At 38.9% G+C, this 27,180-nt stretch overlaps 2 protein-coding genes across 4 annotated transcripts in view; one reads left to right on the top strand and one right to left on the bottom strand.

Moving 5' to 3' along the window:
- The window catches only part of EFHC1 (EF-hand domain containing 1), a 113,565-nt gene that overhangs the window by 48,223 nt on the left and 38,162 nt on the right, over positions 1 to 27,180 (top strand). The window contains exons 1-4 of one of the 3 annotated variants that reach the window (XM_053603107.1): positions 7,073 to 7,238; positions 10,807 to 11,028; positions 20,939 to 21,226; positions 26,551 to 26,700. In XM_053603107.1, the coding sequence (XP_053459082.1) occupies positions 7,077 to 7,238; positions 10,807 to 11,028; positions 20,939 to 21,226; positions 26,551 to 26,700 (822 nt within the window). In that variant the 5' untranslated portion in view covers positions 7,073 to 7,076. Of the gene's footprint in view, positions 1 to 7,072; positions 7,239 to 10,806; positions 11,029 to 20,938; positions 21,227 to 26,550; positions 26,701 to 27,180 lie in introns of those variants that run through there. The other 2 variants (XM_053603108.1, XM_053603109.1) reach the window with 2 other exon arrangements.
- On the bottom strand, positions 24,149 to 24,821 carry LOC128594382 (ubiquitin-conjugating enzyme E2 L3-like). The gene has a single exon (XM_053603116.1). It carries the CDS (start codon positions 24,804 to 24,806, stop codon positions 24,342 to 24,344), a length of 465 nt encoding a protein of 154 aa, XP_053459091.1. The 5' UTR covers positions 24,807 to 24,821; the 3' UTR covers positions 24,149 to 24,341.

Genomic DNA, 27,180 nt, shown 5'->3' with positions numbered 1-27,180 from the left:
CTTTAACCTGATTACCCCATTGCCAATTGTGAAGCATAAGAAAAAGTTTAAAATGAGAGGGAAATATGAGGTAGATCCTCCCCCAACAATAAATGAAGTGAAACTAAACATGCAATTCTCATTTCTAGACACGTAGCAAGCAAAAGTCCTCATGGTATTATTCTTGAGGTGGTACCAATGATGAGATTCCTAAACGTGTCTTGTGCTATAGAATCCAACATGGACCCAGTCACATTACAAACCTTAATCTCAGATGTCATTTGTAGTCACCTGAAGACTTTAAAGGACTCAAACCTACTTTAAGAATCACTGACTGCCCTTAAATTATTTTTCAACACTTGTTTAATGTGTATAAAATGACTCTAGTGAATCCTTGCTTACCTTCAGGACCTTTTAATTTATCTTATTCCTCATTAAATTGAATTTGAGCACTATTCCAGGCTAACCTTATTTCTTTAAGACTTCTATGGCAACATGCAGGACATGGCCCCCCCCACTGCCCCCACCCAGTGTTTTTTCTTTGCTAAACAAGAACAAATTACCCTGGGATCTGACAAACTTTACTATGGGAAAAATACCTTAGCACAGCACCCAGAGCAGAGCTTGTGTTCAGTAAGTGCTAGTGGCAATTGTCATTATCATTTGTCACATCGTGCTGAGCAGTGCTGTGGGTTCGCCCTCTCTGCCCTTCCCGCTGCTCCTCTTCCTCTCCCCTTTCCCCTTAGCTCCCAGACAACTCTCAGAGCAAGAGCTCTAGGCCCTCAGGAGGGATTTCTCTCCACCCATAACAGAGTAGGTATTTTATTTTCCTAAGGGGATGGTGTGGGCCTTCTTGCCGTCCTCCCCCTTCCGTCCCCTACACTCAGTCTCCATGATTTCCTCAGGCACTGGCACCCCAACACCCAGACGGGCTGGCAGCACTGCCCTTTCTCACTATGGTCCCCAAGAGTTGTCAAACCCTACTGGTCCACTCACTCATTTTTTACTGCTTGAGTCCCATGTGTTACGTGTTCGTGTCCCCCGAAAGGATATGTTGAAGTTCTAATCTCCACTATCTCAACTGGTGACCTTATTCGGAGACAGAGTAGATGAAGTCGTAAGGGAGTAGGGTGGATACTTAACACAGCATGACTAGGGTCGGATAAGAAGAGAAGACCCAGAGGAAGGACGGCCAAGTGGAGACAGAGACACACCCAGGGGAGAACGTGTGATGCTGGAGGCAGAGAACTGGAGTTATGTACCTGCAAGCTAAGAAGTGCCAAGGATGGCTGGTAACAGCCAGAAGCTTCGGGGTGGGGGGAGAAGGAGAGGGGAAGAAGCACCGCCTGCCAACACCTTGATTTCAGACTTCTAGACTTCAGAACGAGGACACAAAAAGGTTCTGTTGTTCTTAAACCACTTGTTTGGTGATACTTTGTTATGATAGCCCTAGAAAATTAGTACACCATCCCAGGGCCAATGCCAGTTTTTAAACTATTAGATTGATGCAATCTTCTCTAACCAGTGGCTCACAGTTTCTCAGCTCAGTCCAGGCAGAGAATGGAACACAAAGACCCCATCTTTCCCCCACCTATCCCCTATGAAAGGGAGAGAAGGATTTGCAGGTCTCACTAGAGATACTGACGGGAAGCTTATCACATGTATGATACAAAAGAACCTCTGTAGTAGGGAGTTAAAAGTTGAGAGTGGCCAATTGTCAGTGTGGTTAAATGTGTTTCCCAACTGAATCTACTCGTGTAAGCCGGCACTCCTGGGTTGCACCTGGGTGACTTCCCAACCGGGTCCTTGCCTCTACTCCTCAGCCTCACAACCAGCTCATTTACCAGCCGGCACCTTCACACTTGGGTGCAAAGGCTTTAAATTCCCTGTCTGCTCTCATATCCCAGTGGTGATAAAAAATAGAAGAGGAATCAAAGAAAGAGGAAAAGGTCATGACTCTGTGGGAAAGCAAGCCAAACCTTTCTAAATGTTGCAGTCTTTAAAATGCCCAGCACCTTTCCCCAACTCACCTCCCTTCTTCTTTGAATTCAATCTGTTTTGAATTAGTCATCTATAGTTTTTCAATCCCCACTCACCCTCCAAACTTTCCATTCTGAGTGCTACCCCAGACAATGGTAACAGCAAGCAGTCATTGAGCAGTTACTGTGCCAAGCACTATTGTAAATACTGACACGTAATAACTCATTTAATGCTCACAACAACCTTATGAATTGGCAGTAATTATTATTGTCCCTGTTTACAGCTAAAGAAAGATTAAGAAATTTCCACAGGGTCACAGAGCTGGTAAATACTAGAATTAGAATTTGTACCTCTGTAGCCTAGCTCTAGACTCTATACTTTAAAAAAAAAAAGTTAACTTTTATTATGAAAAACCTCAAACATATATAAAAGTGGGCAAAATTATATAATGAATTCCCAGATAATCACATCAAAATTATCAACTCACGTTCAATCTAGTTTCCTCCATATCCCCACTCATTTGCTTCTTTCCATATTATTTCGAAGCAAGTTCCAGACATTATATCATTTTCTCCATAATACATACTTATTTATGTATCTTTAAAAGATGAAGACGCTTTAAGCAAAACCCCAATGCTGTTATCATGGCTAAAAAATTAAAGAACAATTCTTTAACATTCAGATTCTCAGAAGTATCATAATTATTTTAAAGTATTTTTGTTTGAATCAGATTCCCAATAGGGCCCACATGTTGCAATTGGTTGACTTTTAATCTATAAGTTTTCTTTCCACCTTACTCTTTTTCTGCCTTTGCAATTCAGTTGTTTGCAGACCAGAGTCTTTTGTCCCAAAGAGTTTCTACAGTCCACAATCTTAACCACCATATCAGTCTGCCTCTGGTGTACTATATAATGAACTTCTTATCTCTTAAATTTCAGAGAAGGGAGAGCTCAACTGACTCTTCCTACACCCACTGGAGCTTACTTATTAACTCCGTGAAATTATAAGTAAAATCTGTACATGTGAATATGTGCATTTTGAGGAGCCAGAGTACACAGCATTTATAGGATTTTCAAAATGATCCCATGATCCCAAAGCAATGATCATTAACTCTGATCTAGGCTTCTCTAGAGATAAAAAGTAGGATACTTGGGTAAATTATCGAAACTCATATAAATATTCAGAACACACTTAGGGCAAGAACGTGGCTCTCAGAACCCAACCTGGTGTTTTATTATGAACCTGGTGTTTCACTTTGTTATACACTGCATATGTGAAGGGTGAAAAGGAAAAGTGGTTTGGGATGTGCAACAAGAAAGGAGGTATCAAAGTCATTTCCCCTTTGCTTCAAAGTTGCCACTTACCTGAATAAATGGAATCACATCCTGTCAACATTTGGAATCTAAAACTGTAATCAATATTACTACCCCGCCATTCCCACACTTGCCTTTGCACACTTGTTCACACTGATGTTTCATTATCTCAGAGATACCTTACAAACAGAACGCCAAGATCAATGAACTCTCTTGTGCTAAATGAGGGATATCATTTCTAGCTGTGAGAGAATTAAGTTAGAGTCTAAGATGTATGTCAGTTGGTTCCTTAACATCTTTTGGTCTGTGAATTTCTTATTAGTAAAATGAATCAGCTAAATTGTGTCAATCACTTTCTAAGCATTTTTACTGTGACCATGATAGCCCTACTCACAATATGATTGTATATGTATCTTGAAAATATTTTCCCTGTATTATTCTTACCCATATAACATGGGATGCATCCTGACAACTTCTTCCTTTTTTTTTTTTTTTTAAGTCTGGTTGTGGTCACAATTAATTAAGTTAATTTTAAGAATTACTGATGAGGAGCTGCTGGCAGTTTGAAAAATACTTTACCAGCAGATCTCTGAATCATTGTTCATTCATTTGGCCATTATTCATTGGTCAATTATTTGATAGATACTCTTAATGAGTATCTATAAGATTCCAGACACTGATGGGAGCTAGGAAAATGGCAATGAAAAAAGCAAAAAAAGATATTCTTATGAAGTTTATATCTTGTGAACTATGTTTGATGACCTCTAAAGAGAGAAGGGAATTCTAGCCAAATCAGCTAAGCCATCAAATAGGACGAAAAAGCATCAGAAAAACAGGTTTTTCCAAACGGCAGGCAGTAGAGAAAGATTAAAATAGTGTAAACCAAAGTTGTTTGATTTTGTGTCAAATAAAAATCTCCTGCAGCTCCTAAATCCACTCCAGAACCTCTTGGAAATCACTGGATGTTTCTCCTTTTGCCATACTTTGTAGAGATCAGTATTGTTGACGGGGCCTGCTCTTTATATAAGAGATTCCAGAGACCATGGGATGATGGAAATGAATGCTGGAGAGCACTCTGACTGAGGGACACACCTCTGCCCAACGTATCCTTGTATTCACACACTTACCACCCACCAGTATTTGCAAAACCTGCCGGTGTGTAATTCCTTGTTTGGGGTTTCCCGCCTTGGGCCCCGAAGTCTTGCTGTAACAATTTTCTCCAGCAGAGGGAAGTAGAACACCAAAAATCACTGCAGAAACAATGGAACACAGACAGCTGTTTGGTATTTTTCATCCCCTGAATTCAGGTACTGAAGAGTAAGAATATCATAGTATTTAAAACAAAGTCTGGGTGAAGCCAGCTGTGGGCAAAATGCTTAAAGGGGAGACATTTATTTTAGGTGACAGTTCGTGATCTGTCTCATCAGGACATCTCCCATCAGTCTCCCTGAGAGACGTCATCCAATCCATGAGGCCTTGTTTTGGGCTTGGCTGCTAGAAGTCTGACCTTTCCATTTTTTTCCATTCCCTAAGCTCTGAAACACCTGCCAAATATCATGCAATATTTCTGTGGTCTTTTGAATCCAGGATTTATGCAATAGCCTTTCAATCATGGCACTTTTTTGCTGCCAAAGATAATCAGGTTCCTGCCCTCTCCTGTATACATTCCACAAAGTTGGAAATCGTGGGTACAAACTAAAGGGAAATACATGCTGAGTGGTCAAAATGAGATGTAAACCCTTAATCATACCAAACCTTCTAAGGGTCCAGGCAGTTTTCTAAAGTCCTATCTTTGTTTTTTTTCTCCTTCTTCACATACCTGTCCTTATGCTTTTTAGCACTGATGCAACACTACCAGACTGCCCCTCCTTGGAGATGATAGTATATTTAGGAGGTCATAGACCAACCGAAGTTTTCTTCACCGTGCATTTCTGGGCTCCAAAGTAGTTAAAACACACTCCTAACCATTTAACTAGGGTGTTCTTCTGGGAAAGAAAAAGCATCTGAGTAGAGGGCACTCCTCAAATAGAAACAGATGCCACAATGGACAATCAGCTTAGGAATGACTCACCCTTTCCAGCCTCACAAGCTCCTTCCCTACCCAACCCAGGAAATACAGATATAAGTGTAACTATGCAGTTAGTCAATGTAGGCTTTGCAGTGTGTCCTAATGCCATGGGATTTACTTTTATTACTAAGAGAGTAGGGAAGGAGGGAGGGATCCTAGTACTTGTAAGAGTTTAAGGTTAACCTAAAGAGTTGGTGAGAATTATAGTTATCAGTGATTCTGGATAATCAGCATCAGTGGTAGAGAGAAGTGGGAGAGGAACCTTCCTTCTCTATGGAAGGTTGAAGTTGCCAGCAGGACATATTCTCCCAGTGACTTGCTTCCATCCTAGGTTGGTGGCTTAGGTATAATAATGCAAGGGTCATGTACTTTTAAAGTTTTCAACAACTTAAACAATGCTAATAACTTCACTGAAGTTTTTTTAGTGCATTAAACTGCTGTATTAAAGTACCGACAGACAATGAAAAGAAACTTTTACGTTTTTAAAAGTAAAAAAAAGAGAGAGTGACAAGGAAACAGAACTCTTTAGGGAAGGTGTGGTCGACAGGCATCAGTAACTGCTCCAGGTGCCACTTAGTGCATTCAGGCCAATTAGTGAAACCCAACAAGAGGATTTGCTCTGACAAGCAGCACTAAAAGTAAAGCTGCTGTCTGTGCTGGCAGTAAACCACCCATGACACTGAACCATGCCTTCTGTGTCAGGCTTACTACTCTATCAGGTTCCTAGGCTGGATTGTCAGAAACACCTGTTACAAAAATCAGATTCCTGGCCCCCACTGCAGCCCTAATAAATCCAAATCTCCAGAGACCTGGGTTTTGTTTGCTTTTTGTTTTTATGTCTAAGCTCCTTAGCGCTGACGGGTTTCAGCAATGAAAATGTTTCAGGAATAGGAAGTTTCTTTGAAGAAATGTTTCTTTGAAGAAAAAAAATAATTGAAAAGACTTTTGTAAAAAGCACCAAAGGTAAAAATTCTGTCGACAATGTTCCACCCCACTTACAGTTTTTGCTTCTTATGATTTAGTCTTTCTCTTTAAAGCAGCCTTGTTTCCCTTTGCGGTTCTAATCGTTTCATCGCAGCTACAGGTATGTACACGTATAAACGAGATACCGAGACAAGCAGCCTCCAGCTCTCAGTCAGCAAATTCTCAAGGCCCAGCCTACAAGAATTGAGAGGGTGTTGGTAGAATAAAGGAAGCTGAAAGCAGACAGGGATGAGGAAACGTTGCAGTGGGAGGATCAGAAACGAGACCGTTACATTAGCTCACTGACCATCCCAGAGCAACATAAATGTAATCATGAATAATCTGCAACTGGGGTCGCGACACTTTCTTCCGGATCAACCATTTACACTTCAAGGACAGAGCTGGGAGAACAGTGCCCGAGCTCAGTGAGGACGGCGATGACTGGGGTGGAGGGAAAGAAGAAGGTACATCCCACCCTACGCAACCCATCTAAGGGCTGGCTCAGACCCGAGTCATCGCCCGGAGAAATACCGCCTCCTTATGCACCCCCTTTCCCTGTCTCACTGAAGGATCCCTCGTCTCCTCCTCTGGGAGTGGAAAGGGGCGGGGCGAAGCGTAAGGGGCGGGGTCATCCCACAACACCCACTAACCGCGCCCGGTGGCCGCGACCACCTTACCGCGAGAGTATGGAGTCCCGCGGACGGCGCACGCGCAGACCTGTCCCGTCTGCGCCTCGGGCCTCGCCCTCCCTTAGCCGGCTCCTGGGATGTTTGATGTTACCATGGAGACTGGGGCCCCGGCGAGAGGCTTGTTGCCAAGGCAACCGGAGAGGACGCAGCCGGACCGTGCGGGCGGCGGCGGTACCGGCTGCGATGGTGTCCAACCCTGTGCATGGCCTGCCTTTTCTCCCGGGCACGTCCTTTAAGGACTCCACGGTGAGGATTTATTTGCCCAACTCCACCTTGTCCCCACCTCCGGCTCCTCACCCCGAGGGCTGGCGAATCAGAAAACCTTGTTTCTCCTCTCAAGTCTGTCCTCTCTCCCTTTAGTCCCGTCCTCGTCTCTGCCCCAATTCTTTTTTCTCTGCCGAATTTTTATGGTCCTTTCCCAGCCAGCCTCATCCCTTCCCCCATCCTTTACCCTCCATGTGGTTCCTCTGGTTAATTCGTCCACTCAACCTTCGTTTTCATCCCCCGAACGGCACCGCTTTCTCACTTGCTCCTCCAACCCCCTCCTCCTCCTTGCTCTCTTTCCCCTACTCGATTCCCAGGCACGGTAGGCCCTTTTCCTAGCAGGTTCCCCCACGTCGTGCCCTGCCTGCCCAGCTCCATCCTTAATCACTCTAGGCTCTCTCCACCTTCATCCTCATTCCCACAACCGCCTCCTACGCACGTTCCCGGTGTCCTTTATTCTCGCCCCGCCTCCTCCTTCAGAATCCTGGACTCGGTCGTCTCTCCCACTCCCACCTCCATTTCAGGTCTTGTGTGTATGCATGTCTCTTCTTCCCACCAGGTCCTTTCCCGAAGTCTCTTCCCTTCTTTATACTTCTGCCCACCCCATCCCTTTCCTCTCCACTTCTGCCTTTTCTATAGTTTAGGGACACCCTCTCCCCATTCTTGGAGTTTTTGTTTTGTTTTGTTTCTTAACGCTTTTGTGAGTTCTCTGTGAAGCTTGCCCATCTTTCTCTCTAACCATCTTTCCCTGTTTTATAGGAGATATTCCATTTCAGGTCCCTCAACCACAATGTAGTTGCTGTTTTCTCTTCCCCTAGCCTTAGTCTTTTTATTCTAATATTTTAGTAAATGATTCTTGTATAGATTTTATTTTGCTGTTTCTCTCAGCTTTGCTTTTAGGCGCATTTTCTAGACAATGTTAAAGAAGCAACAACAGCTGAGGTTCTTTTTTTTCTCCCGACATAGTTTAGTTCTTAAAATTATTGAGTATTTGTTTTAATATTAACAGGGTCACTGAAATATATATTCTGGGAAATCAATAATGAGATTCAGTAGACTGATTACACAGATGAGCATGTTCCTAAAGATAAAATATTTAGTCAGTTTATTTTCCTGAGAGAATTTGGATTCTGAATCTCTTCATAATTATTCCTGCATTAAGATACAACATCATAGAGTTGTATCTTAATTTCAGTGGACTTTTCAGGTTTATGTAATTTAGAAAATGTTATAGCCATTTTCCTGCCCCATAGAGGAAGCTTAAGCATTTGGTGTCAGTCTACACTGTAGGCAGGGTTAAGTTGGTTTCGGGAATTACAGAGATGTGAATAAAAGTACCAGACTCTAAAGATGTATATTCCTGTACTACAAGTAAGATGAGCTGTGCATTGGACATATTTCACATTTTAAGGACTCTGGCCAAGCATCAACCAATTTGCCTTATTTGGAGTGTGAAAAACATTGTCATGGTATCTTCAACACTGAAGATATAGGTAACTCTAAAGGCAATGAGAAGATAAACCATAGCGAATAAGAGCACTCCAGAGGCCTGAGGTTGATTTGCCTGGGGTGCATATGAGTCATGGCAAGTGATGGTACAGACATTATTAAAAGTGGAAAAGCAAACTGAAATCAATGATGTTGCTTCTGTCTTTAGAGTAGAAAAAAAAGGACCTTGAAGTTAGACAAGTTATCTAATGAGGACGTCAATTCAGCCCATTTTGTTCTATGTCATGTAACTGGAGCAGTTCCTGTCACTGACTTGTAACCTTTAATACATAACCCTTAAAAATAAGTCTGTGTGGTGGCTCATGCCTGTAATCCTAGAACTCTGGGAGGCCACGAACAGAGGATCCCTTGAGCTCAGGAGTTGGAGACTAGCCTGAGCAAGGGCAAGATCCCATCTTTACTAAAAATGGAAAAATTAGCCATGAATTGTGGTGGATGCCTGTAAATCCCAGTTACTGGGGAGGCAGAGACAGGCAGATCATTTGAACCCAGGAGTTTGAGGTAGCTGTGAGCTAGACTGATGACAGGGCACACCAGCCTGGGGCAACAGAATGAGTGAGCCTCTGGGGGGCGGGAAGGCTGCAGTTCATAAGTATTTTAGCAAAAGAAGTTTATTCTATCATCCCTTTTGTGTTAGCACAAACCTTGAAAGATGGTAGGCTGAAATTCAAAGAAATTAGAATTAGACAAGTTTTATTTTTCATAAAAGCATTTTATGATTAATCTTACATTATATATATAATTATCTGTAATTGAATATTATATATAAAATTTTGAAAGTAACCTGACCAATAACAGAAAAAGGAAAACCATCAAATATACAACATAACCTAATTTGCCTTTCTACTCTTTAAAATGGAATCTTTTATTTTTTTTCTAATTACCAGAAAAAAGCATAAAAATAAACATAATTCAGAAATATGAAGTACAATATAAAGTATATATAAAGTCTTTATATATATTTATAAAGACTGCCAAATCCAGTCTCTTTTCGTGCACAGATTTTCATGCTTATAATTATAGTATACATATAATTTTATCTGTTGTTCTTTGGCCTTATAGATCACAAAATGTTTTTCTAGGTTGCTACATCATTTTTAAAACAAGTATTTTAATGGCCACATAATGGTCCATTGAGTGAATTTTCTATTATTTACTCACATCTTCATATGTTTGTCTTTTAGATGGTTTCCAATATTTACCATTGTAATGGGCAGCTTCAGGCATATATTATATGCCCGTAAATTTGGCTCATATCCTTAAAATAAATGATCAGGGATGGAATTATTAAGTTCAAGAATTTATATGGTCAGCTGCTTTCCAAAGAGCTGTATGAAGGTATCAGTGTCACTGTAATAAGAAGGGCAGATAAAAATAAATGAGTTGCACATAAATATAAATTTCACAGAACTAGATCTTCTAGGTTTTATAGCTTTAAAACCACCAGATGAGAAGAAAAACTTGGGAAGACTAGTGAAAAATTAAGAGTATACATGAGTTATTATTTTAGTCTCTCATGTAAGGTGAACCTGTAGTTTAATTGGGCATTGCAGAACAAGGCTTTAAATTTTATTTTAAGCTCAGGTAGGAACGTCTCTTCTTGATCCTATCCAACTGTTCTAGCTTAAAATATAGAACCTTTTTAAAAAAATATAGAACCTTTTTTTTTTTTTTGTAGAGACAGAGTCTTACTTTATGGCCCTCGGTAGAGTGCCGTGGCCTCACACAGCTCACAGCAACCTCCAACTCCTGGGCTTAAGCGATTCTCTTGCCTCAGCCTCCCAAGTAGCTGGGACTACAGGCGCCCGCCACAACGCCCGGCTATTTTTTTGGTTGCAGTTTGGCCGGGGCTGGGTTTGAACCCGCCACCCTCGGCATGTGGGGCCGGCGCCTTACTGACTGAGCCACAGGCGCCGCCCTAGAACCTTTTAATGTAGGTAAACTTTTTAAGTTTTGTGATGTTTATAAGTGAAGGTTTAAGTCATATTTTTAAACAAAAATTTATATAATGTTCTAATGACACATTTATTTTCTTCCTCAGAAAACAGCCTTCCATAGAAGCCAGACACTGGGCTACCGGAATGGCTATGCCATTGCTCGACGTCCAACAGTTGGGATAGGTGGGGACCGGCTCCAGGTCAACCAGCTGTCCCAAGCTGACCTGGATGAGTTGGCTAACAAAGCACCAATTCTAACTTACGGGCAACCTAAGCAAGCCCCACCTGCAGACTTTATTCCTGCACATGTGGCTTTTGACAAAAAGGTATCATCTGGGATTTTAGGGTACCCCTTGAATTCAAGTGTCTGAAAGCCAACTGCTTGCAGAAAAGTTAACAATAAACCACAGGATTCCCAGAGTGCTCTGAGAAGAAAATTGTTCAGATGCCTCAACCCTTATTCATAGACAGCTGAGCTTGGGCTTAAAAGAGGCTTTCATTAGTCAGGAAGCCGATTACATAAAGTAATTCCCTGTAGACTTCACTGGAATATTTTCCAAATACAGTTGAAGAAAAGCTGAGTTAATTCTGAATTCTTAAGTTTATACTGCTCTATATCTACCTGCTCTGTGTTTTGTGCTTTTTGGAAGTATTATATTCTGTAATGATGACAAATCTTCACTCTCTTTAAAATGAAAAATGTAATTTTTTTTAAAACTATGAGTCCATATATTGTTATTTTTCTCTAGGCTGTTTCCTTAAGTTTTCGTCTTTTCTTTTCTTTCTTTCTTTCCTCCTCCTTCTTTTTTTTGGGGGGGGGGTTAATATAATGGTACATATGATTAGGCTATGTTGTTTGTGTTTATAAGGTAAAGTCCAAGTTGTAGTTGAGTCCTTCACCCAGGAGATGTGCCCTGTACCCCTACATTGTACCTGACAGGTGATAGTTTACTGAACTTCCTTCTCCTTTCCTCCCCCCTTCTTGAATGTGTGTTTTTCTCTCATGTGTAGTTGTTTATCTACTAGTTTCATATTAGTATGAGTACATTGGATGCTTGCTTTTCCATTCTTGTGTGATTCTTTACGTAGGAGGATGTTCCTCTCCAAATCCATCCAGGTAAATATAAAGATGTAAAGTCTCCATCTTTCTTTATGGCTGAGTAGTATCTCATGGTATACGACACTCTAGTTTATTTATCCATTTAGGAGTTGGTGAGCACTTGGATTGTTTCCACATCTTGGCAGTTGTGAATTGAGCTGTAATAAACAGTGCAAATGTCCTTATGGTAAGATATTTTTTCTTCTAGGTAGATGCCTAGTAATGGAATTGCAGGATCAAATGGGAGGTCTACTTTTAGCTCTTGGAGGATTCTCCATACTTCTTACCAAAAAGGCTGTATTAGTTTGCAATCCTACCAACAGTGTATAAGTGTTCCCTTCTGTCTGTCTGTATCCTTGCCAGCGTCTGCAGCTTTGGGACTTCGTGATATGAGCTATTCTCACAGGGGTTAGGTGATATCTCAAAGTGGTTTTGATTGACATTTCTCTGATGATTCAGGACTATAAGTATTTTTTCATGTGTGTGTTGGCCATGCATCTGTCTTTGCATATTATGGATCTGACAAAGGTCTAGTAACTAGAATCTACAAAGAACTCAAGCAAATCAATAAGAAAAGACCAAACAACCCCATTAACTATTGAGTGTGAGACATGAACAGAACCTTCTCCCAAGAAGACAGACAAATTACCAATAAGTATTTGTTTTTCAAGGAACATTTCAGGTGTGATATTACATAACCTTATGCTTTTGCTATGTGAGTGGCCTTATTTCTAGAATCACAATCTCTAGTTTCCTCATATATAAACTCTGAAGCTTACATGAAGAGCTCGGCCTGCTATAAAATTCCATGAAAAAAAAAAAAAACACTTTAAACAGCATCTACATGTTATTTTTTCTGTCCTTAATACATCAAGTTCTTATTCTATCTGGGAAAGCTGATGTTATCCCAACTACTTGCTAAAGAGCTTTTCCTTATTAACTACATTCCCAGTCATTCTTTGTTAGAGAACCATAGAACTCTTACAACTATTCTTAATAAGTAAATAGGTAAATACCATTTTGAGTAATATAAATAAGTATTTTGGTAAGTTAGAGTATTGTTTACCTGAGACCTCATATACTAGTGTGGCTCTCTGTAACATGAATTACATGTTGAAAATGTATTATTTTAGCATACAGGTAGTTCATATACCAAGGAAGCCCAAGTACTTTATAGGACAAATTCACACATATTAAATGATGAGAAATGAGTGTGCAGACAAAAAACTTCTAGAAGTTGGGTTAATAGGTGAATTTTTACCATTTGCTGTTTATTTCAGAAGCTCCCAAATAATCAGAGAACTTGGGAATTTAGTACCCAAGTTAATTGAATAGTCAGTTTCTTTATTATTATTATTATTATTATTTTTTTTTTGGCCAGGGCTGGGTTTGAACCCGCCATCTCCAGCATATGGGGCTGGCGCCCTACTCCTTACCCAATATGCCATATATACATTATACTTCTTACATAATATGAATATACTAAAAGGCATATAGAGCAAGAACTGAAATGCACATTATTTAGTCTTTCTTTGCTTCAAAGGGATTTTTTTTTTTTTATTAAATTGTAGCTGTGTACATCAATGCAATCATGGAGTACAATGTGCTGGTTTTATGTACAACTTGAAATATTTTCAACAAACTGGTTACATAGCCTTCACAGCATTTTCTTAGTTATTGTGCTAAGATATTTATATTCTACATTTAGTAAATTTCACATGTACCCTTGTAAGATGCACCATAGGTGTGGTCTCACCAGGTACTCTCCCTCCACCCATCCTCCCCCCCGCATTCCCTCCCTCTCTCCTTTCCCCTTCTTGGGCTATAATTGGGTTATGGCTTTCATATGAAAGCTATAAATTGGTTTCATAGTAGGGCTGAGTACATTGGATACTTTTTATTTCATTGTTGAGATACTTTGCTAAGAAGAATATGTTCTAGCTCCATCCATATAAACATAAAAGAGGTAAAGTCTCCATCTTTCATTAAGGCTACATAATATTCCGTGGTGTACATATACCACAATTTATTGATCCATTCGTGGGTCGATGGGCACTTGGGCTTCTTCCATGACTTAGCAATTATGAATTGGGCAGCAATAAGTATTCTGGTACAAATATCTTTGTTATAATGTGATTTTTGGTCTTCTGGATAGATACCTAATAGAGGAATTGTAGGATCAAATGGCAGGTCTATTTTTAGATCCCTAAGTGATCTCCAAACATCTTTCAAAAAGGAACATATTAGTTTGCATTTCCACCAGCAGTGTAGAAGTGTTCCCTTTTCTCCACATCCACACCAACATCTCTGGTCTTGGGATTTTGTGATATGGGCTAATCTTACTGAAGTTAGATGATATCTCAAAGAAGTTTTGATTTGCATTTCTCTGATGATTAAGGATGATGAGCATTTTTTCATATGTCTGTAGGCTGTGCGCCTGTCTTCTTCAGAGAAGTTTCTCTTCAAGTCCCTTGCCCAGCCTGCGATGGGATCCCTTGTTCTTTTCTTGCTAATAAGTTTGAGTTCTCTGTGAATTCTGGTTATTAAACCTTTGTCAGAGACATAACCTGCAAATATCTTCTCCTGTTCTAGGGGCTGTCTGCTTGCTTTACTTAACTGTGCTCTTGGCTGTGCAGAAGGTTTTTAGTTTGATAAAGTCCCAGTAGTGTATTTTTGGTGTTGCTTCAATGACCTGGGTGGGGTTGGGGGGTGGGGGGGTGAAGGGTGGCTGGGGAGGGTCCTCCTCATAAAATATTTTCCCAGACTGATTTCTTCAAGTGTTTTCCCTGCACTTTCTTCTACTATTTTTATAGTTTCATGTCTCAAGTTTAAATCTTTAATCCAGTGAGAGTCTATCTTAGTTAATGGTGAAAGGTGTGGGTCCAGTTTCAGTCTTCTACAGGTCGCCAGGCAGTTTACCCAGCACCATTTCTTAAATAGGTTATCTTTTCCCCTCTGAATGTTTTTAATTGGTTTGTCAAAGATCAAATAACAGTAAGTAGCTGGGTTCATCTCTTGATTCTCTATTCTGTTCCATACATCTACCTCTCTGTTTTTGTGCCAGTACCATGCTGTTTTGATCACTGTCGATTTATAGTATAGTCTGAGGTCTGGTAGTGTGATTCCTCCTGATTTGTTTTTATTTCTGAGTGATGTCTTGGCTATTCGAGGTTTTTTTCTGATTCCATAGAAAACGATGTATTATTTTTTCAAGATCTTTAAAGTATGACAGTGGAGCTTTAATAGGGATTGCATTAAAATTGTATATTGCTTTGGGTAGTATGGACATTTTAACAATGTTGATTCTTCCTAGCATGAGCATGGTATGTTATTCCATTTGTTAACGTCTTCAGCTATTACTTTTCTTAGAGTTTCGTAGTTCTCTTTATAGAGATCTTTCACGTCCTTTGTTAGGTAAACTCCCAAATATTTCATCTTCTTTGGCACTCCTGTGAATAGAGTTCTTGACTGGTTTTTCAGCATGACTATTGTTGGTATATATAAAGGCTACAGATTTATGAGTGTTGATTTTATAACCAGAGACGCTGCTGTATTTCTTGATCACTTCTAAGAGTTTTATAGTAGAATCCCTGGTGTTTTAGAGATACACAATCATATCATCTGTGAAGAGTGAAAGTTTGATCTCTTCTCACCTGTGTGGATACCCTTGATTGCCTTTTCTTGCCTAATTGTGATGGTTAAGTCTTCCATTACAATGATAAAAAGCAGTGGAGACAATGGGTAACCTTGCCTGGTTCCTGATCTGAGTGGAAATGATTTCAATTTAACTCCATTCAATACGATATTGGCTGTGGTTTGCTGTAGATGGCCTCTATCAGTTTAAGAAATATCCCTTCTATACCAATTTTCTTAAGTGTTCTGATCACAAAAGGATGCTGGATATTATCAAAAGCTTTTTCTGCATCAGTTGAGACAATCATATGGTCTTTGTTTTTCAATTTGTTTATGTGATTAATTATATTTATAGATTTACATATATTGAACCAGCCTTGAGATCCTGGGATAAAACCCACTTGGTCATGGTGTATAATTTGTTTGATGTGTTGCTGGATTCTGTTTGCTAGGATCCTCTTGAATATTTTTGCATCAATATTCATTAGTGATATTGGTGTTTAATTTTCTTTTCTTGTTGGGTCTTTTCCTGGTTTGGGGATCAAGGTGATATTTGCTTCATAGAATGTATTGGGAAGTATTTTTTCTTTTTCTATGCTTTGGAAAAGGTTATGTAATATAGGTACTAGTTCCTCTTTAAAGGTTTGGTAGAATTCTGATGTGAAGCCATCTGATCCTGGACTCTTCTTTTTTGGGAGATTTCGTATAGTTGATGCTATTTCAGTACTTGATAGAGGTCTGTTCATCATTCTTTTTTTTTTTTTTTTTTTTTTTAGAGACAGAGTCTCACTGTACCACCCTCGGGTAGAGTGCCGTGGCATCACACGGCTCACAGCAACCTCTTAACTCTTGGGCTTACGCGATTCTCTTGCCTCAGCCTCCCGAGCAGCTGGGACTACAGGCGCCCGCCACAACGCCCGGCTATTTTTTGGTTGCAGTTTGGCTGGGGCTGGGTTTGAACCCGCCACCCTCGGCATATGGGGCTGGCGCCCTACTCACTGAGCCACAGGCGCGGCCCCTGTTCATCATTTCTAATTCTTTCTGGGTAAGTCTAGGAAGGTGGCATGTTTCCAAGTATTGGTCTATTTCCTTCAGATTTTCATATTTCTGAGAATAGAGTTTCTTGTAATATTCATTAAAGATTTTTTGACTTTCTGAGGAGTCTGTTGTTATTTTGTCTTTACCATTTCTGATTGATGAAATTAGAGATTTTGCTCTTTTTTTTCCTGGTTAGGTTAGCCAAAGATTTATCTATGTTATTGACCTTTTCAAAAAACCAACTTTTTGATTTATTCATGTCTTCATTGTCGTTTTGTTCCAAAAATTTGGTAATTTCCTTCTTAATCTCATCTATGACCCAGCTATCATTCAGCATGAGGTTATTTAGTTTCCATGTTTTTGTATGAGTATGCAGATTCCTGTTGTTACTGAGTTCAACTTTTATTCATGATGGTCCAAGAAGATGCAAGGAAGAATTTCTATTCTTTTAAATTTGCCAAGGTCAGACTTGTGACCCTAGATGTGATCAATTTTAGAGTATGTTCCATGGGCTGATGAGAATGTGTAATCAGTTTTGTTAGGATGAAATGTTCTGTAGATGTCTGTTAAATTCAATTCAAAGGGATTTTTTGGATTTTACAAAATGGCCATATGGTCACAACTTACTTCTATAAATGTATAAAGATAGGAAATTAGGATTAATCTGTAGTGATCATATAGCATCATCTAGAAGGTTTTTAAATAAATGATTTAATTATTAAATAATCATTTGGATTTTTAAAAACCAGAATACAAAAAGTATGGCTATTTGAACATTTAAAATATATGTATGTATCCCCACAAACACACACACACACACACACACACACACACACACACACACACACACACCCTCCCTGTTTCCCATTCTAAGGCCAAGTTCTTGTGGCCATAGGTATCTTCATGCCCTCCAGTGTTAGTAAACTGATAATTTAGGAACATAGCTGTGGTCCTGGACTCATTCTTTGGTTCTCTTCTCTGTAGTTCTCCTCTTACTCCCTTCGTGAATTGTCCAGATACATGACTTGAAATGTCCTCTTTGTGGAATGAGTTGTCCTCTAAACATATGTGTATATAATTTTCTGTTTGACATCTTCTCTTAAATGTCTAATATTTCAAACTAAACATGTCTTAAATTGAATTCCTAATTTTGTCCCCCAAAATTGCTTAATGGAAGTCTTCCTCTTATCAATTTGATTTTTTAAAATTTAATTTAATCTTTGATTTTTTTAGAGAGAGAGTTTTGTTTTGTCATGCAGGCTATAGTACAGTGACCCAATCATAGCTTGCTACAGCCTGGAGCTCCTGGGCTCAAGTAATCTTCCTCCTCAGCTTCCCAAGTAGCTAGGATTACAGGTGTGCATTACCATGCCAGATAATTTTCTAAATTTTTTGTAGAGATGAGAGTTCTGCTAGTTACTCAGTCTAGTCTTGAACTCCTGGGCTCAAGTGATCTTCCTGCCTTAGCCTCCCAAAATGCTACAATTATAGGTGTGAGCCACTACATATTAATTTGGTAGTAATTCCATCTTTCCAGTTGCTTGGGCCAAAAGCATTGGAGTTATCCTTGACTATTCTCTAATATTAACTTCCTTCTTAAAACCCAGTCTTGCATCTCAAATTACTCCCTGCAGTATCAACTTGTGCTTTCACTCAAATTTAATAGAATCAAGCTCACCATCTGTCCTACCAAAATATGTTTTTATTTCTGTGGGATCACTACTATATCCCTAGCACTAGATTTTCTCAATATCTCATCTGGCTTCTATCCTTGCACATCTATATTACCAATTCAGTCAGCTGCCTTATGTTTTTTCCATGCTGGCAATTTATGACTGCAGACCTTATCTATTGAAGGGGCTTTTCAATCTGATGACCATGCCTCGCACTTTTTCCTCCACCATAGCCTGCATCCTGCTGCTGAGTTTCCTTCCTTTGCTTCTGTTGTTACCATTGCCTAGAATCCCCGCTGTCCCCTCTACTTATCTAAAATGTTCTCACTCTTCAAATCTAATAATCTTCTGTTTTCTCTAAGTTAAGCTTTCTTTGACCACTTTGGCCCATGCCATTTCCTTCTCTGAACCACTATAGCACCTGTTTTCTGAGAGGTAGTAAGATGTGTAGAGAGAACATTGAGCTTTGAGTCAGTAGACTGTGTTGGTCCTGACTCTGGCCCTAAACCCTTGTATGGCCTCAAGCAAGCCACTTTATGATGCTGGACCTCATTTTCCTCTTTGTAAAACAAATGGGGTTGAATTAGCCCATCACTTCTAGCTTTAACATTTTACATATTTATAAATCTATGGCTCAAATACAGGCCATTTCACACAAGAATTATTATAATCACGTCCTCACCTGCAATTCTTTGCAATTGATCTAAAATGTCACTTTAAATTTATCTTTGCCTTTTGTTTTTACCGTGTTATTTTACTCCTTTAAACATTCCAAAGCACTCATCTATTTCATCTTTTTATTATGAGTTCTAAAGACCCCATTCCATTATATTCGCTTTTCTTCTATGTAATTGCCAGTTCTCTTTTGTTTTCGTCTTATTCTTTCACCGTTGACACTATCCTTTTTAGCAACAGCACTCATGGATAGAATTACTTCATCTTCCATTCATCAAGCTGTATTTGTGTCTTCATTTAAGGGTCTTCTTGATTTGTTCTTTTATTCCAGTAGAGCAGCAGTTCTCAACCTGTGGGTTGCGACACCTTTTTAACCATGAAAATACATTGTGGCATTAGGAAGGTTGAGAACCACTGCAGTAGAGATTTGGGTAAACACTCTTGCCTACCTAGAACACCATTCTAGTACTTTCTCTCCTTGAAAAGAAATATTAAAAATAGAAATGGAATAACAGAAATTTAAAATTTAATTCCAAAGCATGTCAACATAAGCTTTTTATAATATTGTGTTATATTTTTTAAAAGTGCAATCAGTGTGCCATTCTGATTTGATGCTGATGCTCCCCAGAGCACCAACGGTTTGCTCAACATAATATGTATTTTATGAATGATGAATGGGAAAATGAAATAATTTTATACATGAGTGCTGTTGCTAAAAAAGGATAGTGTCAACTGTGAAAGAACAAGATGAAAGCACAGTAAGGGTGTTTACATGCCTTTCAAAGATTGGTGGATTAATGATTTGAACGTCATTAATATAAAGTCTATAAAAATAAATGTGTTAGTAATATGTATTTACAAGGGATTCCACTTCTAAAGAAGTGAAGTTGAGCCTTTGCATCCATTTTAAGACCCAAAAAAAGTCTTGTCTAAAATTTGTTACTCTATCCAGAAGGTCTGGGAGGGACTTCTGTCATGGAGATGAAGCTCGTAGAGTAAAGGTCATTAAACTGTCTCACCAAGGAACACACAGTAAATAAACTATACAGACTGTGAGTATTTAAAGCAGATGTCAACAAGCTTTTTCAGTAAACGTCCAGGTAGTATACATTTTGGTTGTTTTAGTGTTTTTATTTTGTTTGGGCTATCATAACAAAATACCACAGACTGGCTTAAATAATAGAAATTTATTTTCTCATGCTGCTGCAGGCTAGAAGCCCAAGATAAAGGTTCCAGTTTATTTGGTTTCTGGTGATGGCTCTTTTCCTGGCTCCTAGGCAGTGACCCTTGCTATGTTCTCTTGAAGTTTTTCCTGGGTGTTGCAGGAGGAGCTTGAAGGAAGGGAATATTTCTCTTTCTCTTCCTAGGTGGCACCAGTTCTACTGGATTAGGGCCCCACCCTTAAAACTTCATTTAACCTTAATTACCTCCTAACAACTCTTCTCTCCCAAATACAGTCACTTAGAGGTTAGGGGCTTCACGGTATGAATTGACATGTGGAGACATAATTCAGTCCATAGTAATAGTCCATATATCACTATTACAACTACTCAAATCTGCCCTTATAATAGAAGATCAGCCATTAACAAATGAGTGTTAATTATTTATATGATTTTCTATAGATACTGAAATTTAAATTTTATGTAATTTCCATGTGTTATGAAATACTATTTTTTCATTTTTTTTAACCTGTTTAAATATGTTAAAAAATATTCTTAGCTGGGAGTTCATAGAAGAAAACATTTGGGAAGTCAAATTTGTCCTGTGGACTATAGTCTGCCAACTCTTGATTTAGAGTTGGGGTGTCCAACTTGCTAATTCTGTGAGGACTTGTTTTGTTTATCTGTGGTATTGGATATCACAGAATTTGCGAAAAAAATTGCTAATCAGTTGTCCATAGTGTTTGTGTATTTAATGTGTGGCCTAAGGCAATCAATCCTCATTCTGCTAAAGTGTGGCAGAGAAAAAAAAGGTTAGACACCCATGATTTAGAGAATAGGAGTGGTTAAGTATTCAAATTTCCCTGTGTGGTTCTCTTTTCAGAAGTGTACTTGATATTTTTTTGATGACAATGGCAAACTAATCCTACACCATTTCTCCTTTTCTCGTGTGTTACAGGTGCTGAAATTTGAAGCCTATTTCCAAGAAGATGTTCCTATCTCAACTGAGGAATTTTATAGAATCCGTCAGGTGAACATTTACTATTATCTAGAAGATGACAGCATATCTGTCATAGAGCCTGTTGTGGAAAACTCTGGGATCCCTCAAGGCAAATTAATCAAACGCCAGCGGCTAGCCAAGAATGACCGGGGAGACCATTACCATTGGAAAGACCTAAATCGAGGAATAGATATCACAATTTATGGCAAAACTTTCCGCATTGTTGACTGTGACCAGTTCACACAGGTATAGTATATGTTGTATTTTTGGAAGTTGTGGGGTCTAAGGCATCATTCTGACTTATGGAAGGATACATTTAATTTATTAGGGTAAGGGGAGGACATTGGTAATTTCTCCTGTGTGAAGAACATTAACTAGGTATTTGTGTCTGGGAATTGCTGATACGTGCCAACACTGTGTAGTAATAATGTCTTTTTTCCAAATGATATTGATACATATTCACTCCAAGTCAGACTGTCATCATAGCTAAATCATTTGGTTAGAACTGGTTCCCATGGCAGTTCAAGTAGCACCCCTGCTGCAGTACCATCGAACATTTTATCTTAAGTTAGATTTTACAAAAATAGTTACCTCTATTAACAGATGTACACCTAAAATTTTTTGTGCCATGTTTTGGTAAACGATGCTTGCTCTATTCTGAGAAAACTTGCTATCTGAAGGATTCCTGAAATAAAACCATGTTTAAATGAAAAAAAAAAAATTATATGGAGGAAGTTCTTTACTTTCTCTATTTTATAAAATTGGATTATTTTTACACAAAGATAACTTTTCTTAACATTACATATATAGAGGACTTGATGACTTTTCTTTAGTATAAAATGTAAGGAAATAAGAAATCAATTATAAATTTGTTTTGTCTAGCAGCAAAGATAGTTCCTTTTTTTCCCCCAAAACAGAGTCTCACACTTTTGCTCTGGGTAGAGTGCTGTGGCATCATAGCTCACAGCAACTGCCAACTCTTAGGTTCAACTCTTCCCTCAGTTTTTCTATTTTTAGTAGAGATGGGGGTCTCACTTTTGCTCAGGCTGGTCTCAAACTTATGAGCTCAAGCAGTCCACCCACCTCAGCCTCCAGAGTGCTAGGATTATATAGGCACGAGCCACTGCGCCCGGCTAACAAAGATAGTTTCTGAAGTGTTTTATGTCCTTTACCCCTTACTACCTAATGTCAAATGTGATTAATTTTTACCATGCAGTGAGCTCCTATGAATTCACTTATTTAACGTTTTTCCTAGTAGTTAATTCAGCAAATGTTTATTGAATGCTTACTCCGTATCAGGCACTGTTCTACGTGCTAGATATAAAGACTTGCTGTTATGGAGGTTACATTCTGGTTGGAGAAGACAATAGCAAACAGATAAATATGTAATATACCAGATAATGGAGGAATCTGTAGCTGAATACAGGGAATGAAAGTTGGGGGGCTGCTGACCAAGGCTGATTAGGGAAGATCTCACTGATATCATATACGTAAACAGAGGCCTGAAGGAAGTAAAGAAAGAAGCCCTGGCATCAGCACCATTCCAGAGCAACAGAGGAAAACAGGATAGAAAGCTAGACCACCTTTGAGATAGTTGCTTCTTTCAACAAGCAGTTTCAGAATTGTACCAACAGTGAAAAATTATAAAATGTTATCTCAACTTAAAGATATTAATTTTTTTTACTATTGTATCTACATGCACAGTTTGAACATTTACAAGTTCATCATTGAGCAGTTGATCTAATCCAGTGACAATTTTAATTATTCATGGTAGGTAAGCCCATAGTCACCCCAAACACTGAATTCGTGAATACTAAATCACTGCTCTTGAGGGGAGTACAAGGTTAGGTTTCTGCCAGTCTCTTGTCATAACATTTTTTGTCAACCAACTAATTAACATATAAGCTATTTTGTATGTTTCTATTTAAAGACACCTTATTTAATATATATTGTTGATTCATTAACATTAAAGTCACACCTGACGAACTGTAACTCGTGTCTGAACAAAGCTTATCTAATGCACATTTTCTCCACAAGACACATCAAAGCCTTCTGTGCTTAGGAACACTATAAACAGCACTTCAGCACTGTGCTTTGGGACCACTTTAAACAGGAAAATCACCGAGAAAAAGTACAAAAATGCATCAATAAATAGACCTCAAAAAGGACACGTGTTACACTGTGAAAGCTGAAATAAGACAGCCAGAACTTCATTTCATTCAACTTTTGCGAAGAATTTGCCCATTTGGGTAACTCACATTTTTTGCCACTGGGTACATATTCATGAATGACTGCAAGATATGGCAAGTACTTGGTGGGGGGTGGGGTGTTAAGTACATTTTAGTGAACAGGAAAAGTCACAAGTAATGGAATCTGTGAATGAAGACGATCAATGTGTTTTAATAACTGATATTTGACTAGAGCTGTTTATTTCAGGCACTGAGACTAGATTGAATTATGTTTTCAGCAACTGACCTATTAGGTTTGAAGTTGGCGCCTATGGAAATTTAAAACTTATACCCATCTAAATCTATTCAGACTAGACCAATGAGTGGTTAAGGAAGACAGCTGTCTTTATGGCATGATTTGACCAGGAAACACCTCTATTCACGTGTATCACCACAACTCCTCCTTCTTCCTCACTGCTCTAAATGAATGTTCGGTCCTGTAGACAGAACTGACTGAACACATTAAAAAATAAAGCTCTAGAAATCATAGATCTAGAATGCATTTTTTTGTTAAAATATCATTGCTGGTTGTGAATCCTATTCTACACATTCTAGTGTGCAAGAAATATTGTTTTTCAAAAAATAATGCATAACCAACTTAAGCCCAACCCAAAGGGGATAGTGTCTTGGCTGGTTGGGGCTGCCATAATAAAACTACCCTGACCTTGGTGGCTTAAACAGCAGACAGTTATTTTCTCACAGTTTTGGAGGCAGGAAGTGTGATCTCAGTGTGCCAAGCATGGTCAGGTTATACTGAAGGCCCTCTCCCTGCAGCCAGCTCTCGCTGAGTGCTCACATGGCTGTTTCTCAGTGCATGTGCATGAAGAGAGAGTGAGTTAGCTCTCTAGTGCCTCTTCTAAGGCCACTTGTCCTATTGGATCAGGGTCTCACCCTTATGAGTTCATTTAACCTTAATTATTTCCTTTTTTTTTTTTTTTTTAATTTTTAATCCTTTCTTTACAGGGTACCTAGACCACTTTTGATTAAGATAACTGTAGAAAGTTAGTAACTGCCACAAGCGAACGCCAGGCAGTGGCACGTGTCAATTTTCCATAGAGTCCTGCTTTGCGGGGTATCTGAATGCACTGCTCCGGGTCTCTGCTCACACTTGCTGGAATCAGTCGTGGCAGATTTTAGTCCACAGGTCGCTTTTCCCCATATTTCTTTGTAAACTCTTCAGCATTCTTACAGAATTTTTTACGGTCCTTAGAGTATTCTTCAGCTAGGTCAGCCCGTAGGGGGTGCTCAGGCTGAGGGTCGTTCACCAGTGCTATGAGGGATTGGATTACTTGGTTGGTTTTGGTTGCTGGCTTCCAGTTTTCAGCACTAATTACTGGCAGACAGACCTGCCCCTTTTCATCGATGTTCGGGTGATAGATCTTTGTTTTAAATGTGATCTTCAGTGGCTTGAATGGGTACTCTGCTGGAAAGTTGATTTCGATTCTGAAGGCCCCCTTATCATATGGAGGGTTGTCAGGAACAATAAGCCCTTGCCAAGTCAATAAATTAGCTTCATCAACCTGGATGTTACAGAAGTTTTTCATTCCACATTTGTGGATTTCTTCAAGCTCCTTCATCAGCCTCCTGCTGGCCGCCATCTTGGCTCTGGTGCTGCTGCTTATTTCCTTTATGGTTATTATCTCTCAATAGTCAGACTAGGAGTTAGGGCATCAGTATATGAAATTGGGGGGCACACAAACATTTGGTCTATAACAGCTGGTGTTTCTATTCACTCTCAGCTTTGCCAGAGATTCCAAGCCCATCTTATACCCAGGCAAGTGGCAGCTAAAGAAAAAATATTCCAAGCCCTGTGAATAACAAGGAAGCAGATGTACTCCCAGCGATCATACAGGCAGGACCCATAGATTATCCAGGGACCCAGGGCTTTGGTTCTAGGTAAGATCCTGGAACTTGGAATGCCTGAGCCTGGATGGTCCTGACTATAACTGCGTGTGCGCTCAGAGTGCTCCATAGCAAACCCATAGAATCCTGTTCTTCTGAGACCCACCAACCCCGTCTTTTCCAGTATGGGGGAATTTCCCCCATTCTCTCTTCTTTCCCTCAAAGGCATTCTGTTTTCTTTCCCCTCCTTCTGGGACATTTTAGAATAATTCTTCAAAGAGATTAGAAGGCTTTTCTAAGAGACAGGAAAAACAGACAACTTAAAGAGGCTTCTGCATGCCTGCCGAATTCCTAAGATAGGGTTTAAAAAGGGCCCAATTATCTATTGAAAGTTAAGAGAAGGGAGTACAGTGCTTATTAAATACCACAATCAGTTACTCTTGCCATACTAACCTACACTTCACGGGAAAATTTTATTGTTAATCATTATCTCCAGTCAATAGCTTTAATAGAAGATCTTAATGTTTTTATACCGAAAAGATATTGGAGACTGCTTAATAAATGTTTAAATATTAAGATCACAGGATAGTTATCAGTGGAGCTAATACTGGAATTCACATACTTGGCTCTGAGTATGTTTTCTGTTGAAATGTTCAAAAGCAAGATGCATAATTCCCAAAAGAAACCCAAATTTTGAGTTAATTTTCACTTCCATAATGTTAACAGATAACCATGGAGTTATTCTTTTCTGACTATCAAAAAAGGTACAGTTTATGGTGGTGCTTTTAAGAAGATGAAATGCCAAGCTGTATTAAAAGATATAGTGATTCTGAAATTGATATTTATTCATTATTAGAAAAAGAAAATTCAAGACTGTGTCAAATTCATATGATTTCTTTAACTTTTTATGGGGATATTTGAGTACTTTGTTTCTCTTTCCTATTTTACTAAAGCATTTTCAGGACCAGTGCGTATGCTTTCTTTTCTTTTTCGTGAAGGGGAGGGACTTAATCATATATAAACAACATTTCTTTTAAGTGAGTTGGAAAGTTGGTAATATGATTTCATCCTAACTTGGCCATTGTACAGCTTGCCTCCATATGAATTACATATTGTTATAAACCATGGTTAGGTTCCAGACGTGTGTATGTAAGCAACCCTAGAACTTATTCTGTTCTTGGGTACCTAATTAAATTTTATTGATCTAAATTCACATTTGAATCCAGTTACTTTGTCACCATGCCTTTCAACTAGCTTAGCATACATATTACCTAGTAATTTTACAATATAGAGTATTTCAGGTAGTTATCAATTATCATCTGCATTACGGAGTTGAATCGGGGGAGACAATAAAGCTTAGATATGCTAAACCAGCAAACCAATGGTTGACTTGAGCAATAGCATGGAAATTATCATTACACTTATTTTTATACCATTACCTTATTACTTACTCTAAGAAGCTCTAAGAAAAATTACTATTATTAATTTTAAATTATTTAGACATTTTTGGAAAGTCAAGGAATTGAATTAAATCCACCAGAGAAGATGGCTCTGGATCCTTACACTGAACTCCGAAAAAAGCCTGTTCGTAATTATATCACCCCATCAGACTTTGATCAGCTCAAGCAGTTTCTCACCTTTGACAAACAAGTAAGTGACCTAAGCACCCCAGGAGGTTTATTAGTTTCCAGATAGGGCAGGAATTTCTTAGCAAGCTGTTTGGTGGCTGTATTGGTAACTATTTTGAAATGTTATTTCTGTAAGTTAACTGTTTGGGTACAGTGCTTTCTGTTTTCATCTAGAGTTAGAACTGTGGGAATCCCTAAGTTTCACATTAGAGATCCAGAGAAGATTGTGGAGTTAAGTCTTGTGAATTCCACCAAACATTTAAATCTTAAACCTATTCCTGAGCTACATCTGTTTCCCACTTTACATTTCCATCTGACCATATCCTTCCCTAAGTATGAGTTAATCTCATAGGATCCTTAGGGAAACCTTAAATGAATTATTGAGAAATTTCAAAGCTATTGCGTATGTGTAGGTTTCTAATATTAAAATAGTTAATTTAACAGAAATTCCATTGCAGATGTTTCCTAGTTAAATTTTATATTACTTTGGAGTACAGAAGGC

Source organism: Nycticebus coucang, chromosome 9, assembly GCF_027406575.1.
Source record: "Nycticebus coucang isolate mNycCou1 chromosome 9, mNycCou1.pri, whole genome shotgun sequence".
Lineage (NCBI taxonomy): Eukaryota > Metazoa > Chordata > Mammalia > Primates > Lorisidae > Nycticebus > Nycticebus coucang.
The sequence above is the reverse complement of the archived record's forward strand: the minus strand, read 5'-3'. Positions and strand labels throughout refer to the sequence as shown.

Bases quoted from the DNA above. Each gene is read 5' to 3' on its own strand.
- LOC128594382 (XM_053603116.1), bottom strand. From the start codon at position 24,806: ATGGCGGCCAGCAGGAGGCTGATGAAGGAGCTTGAAGAAATCCACAAA.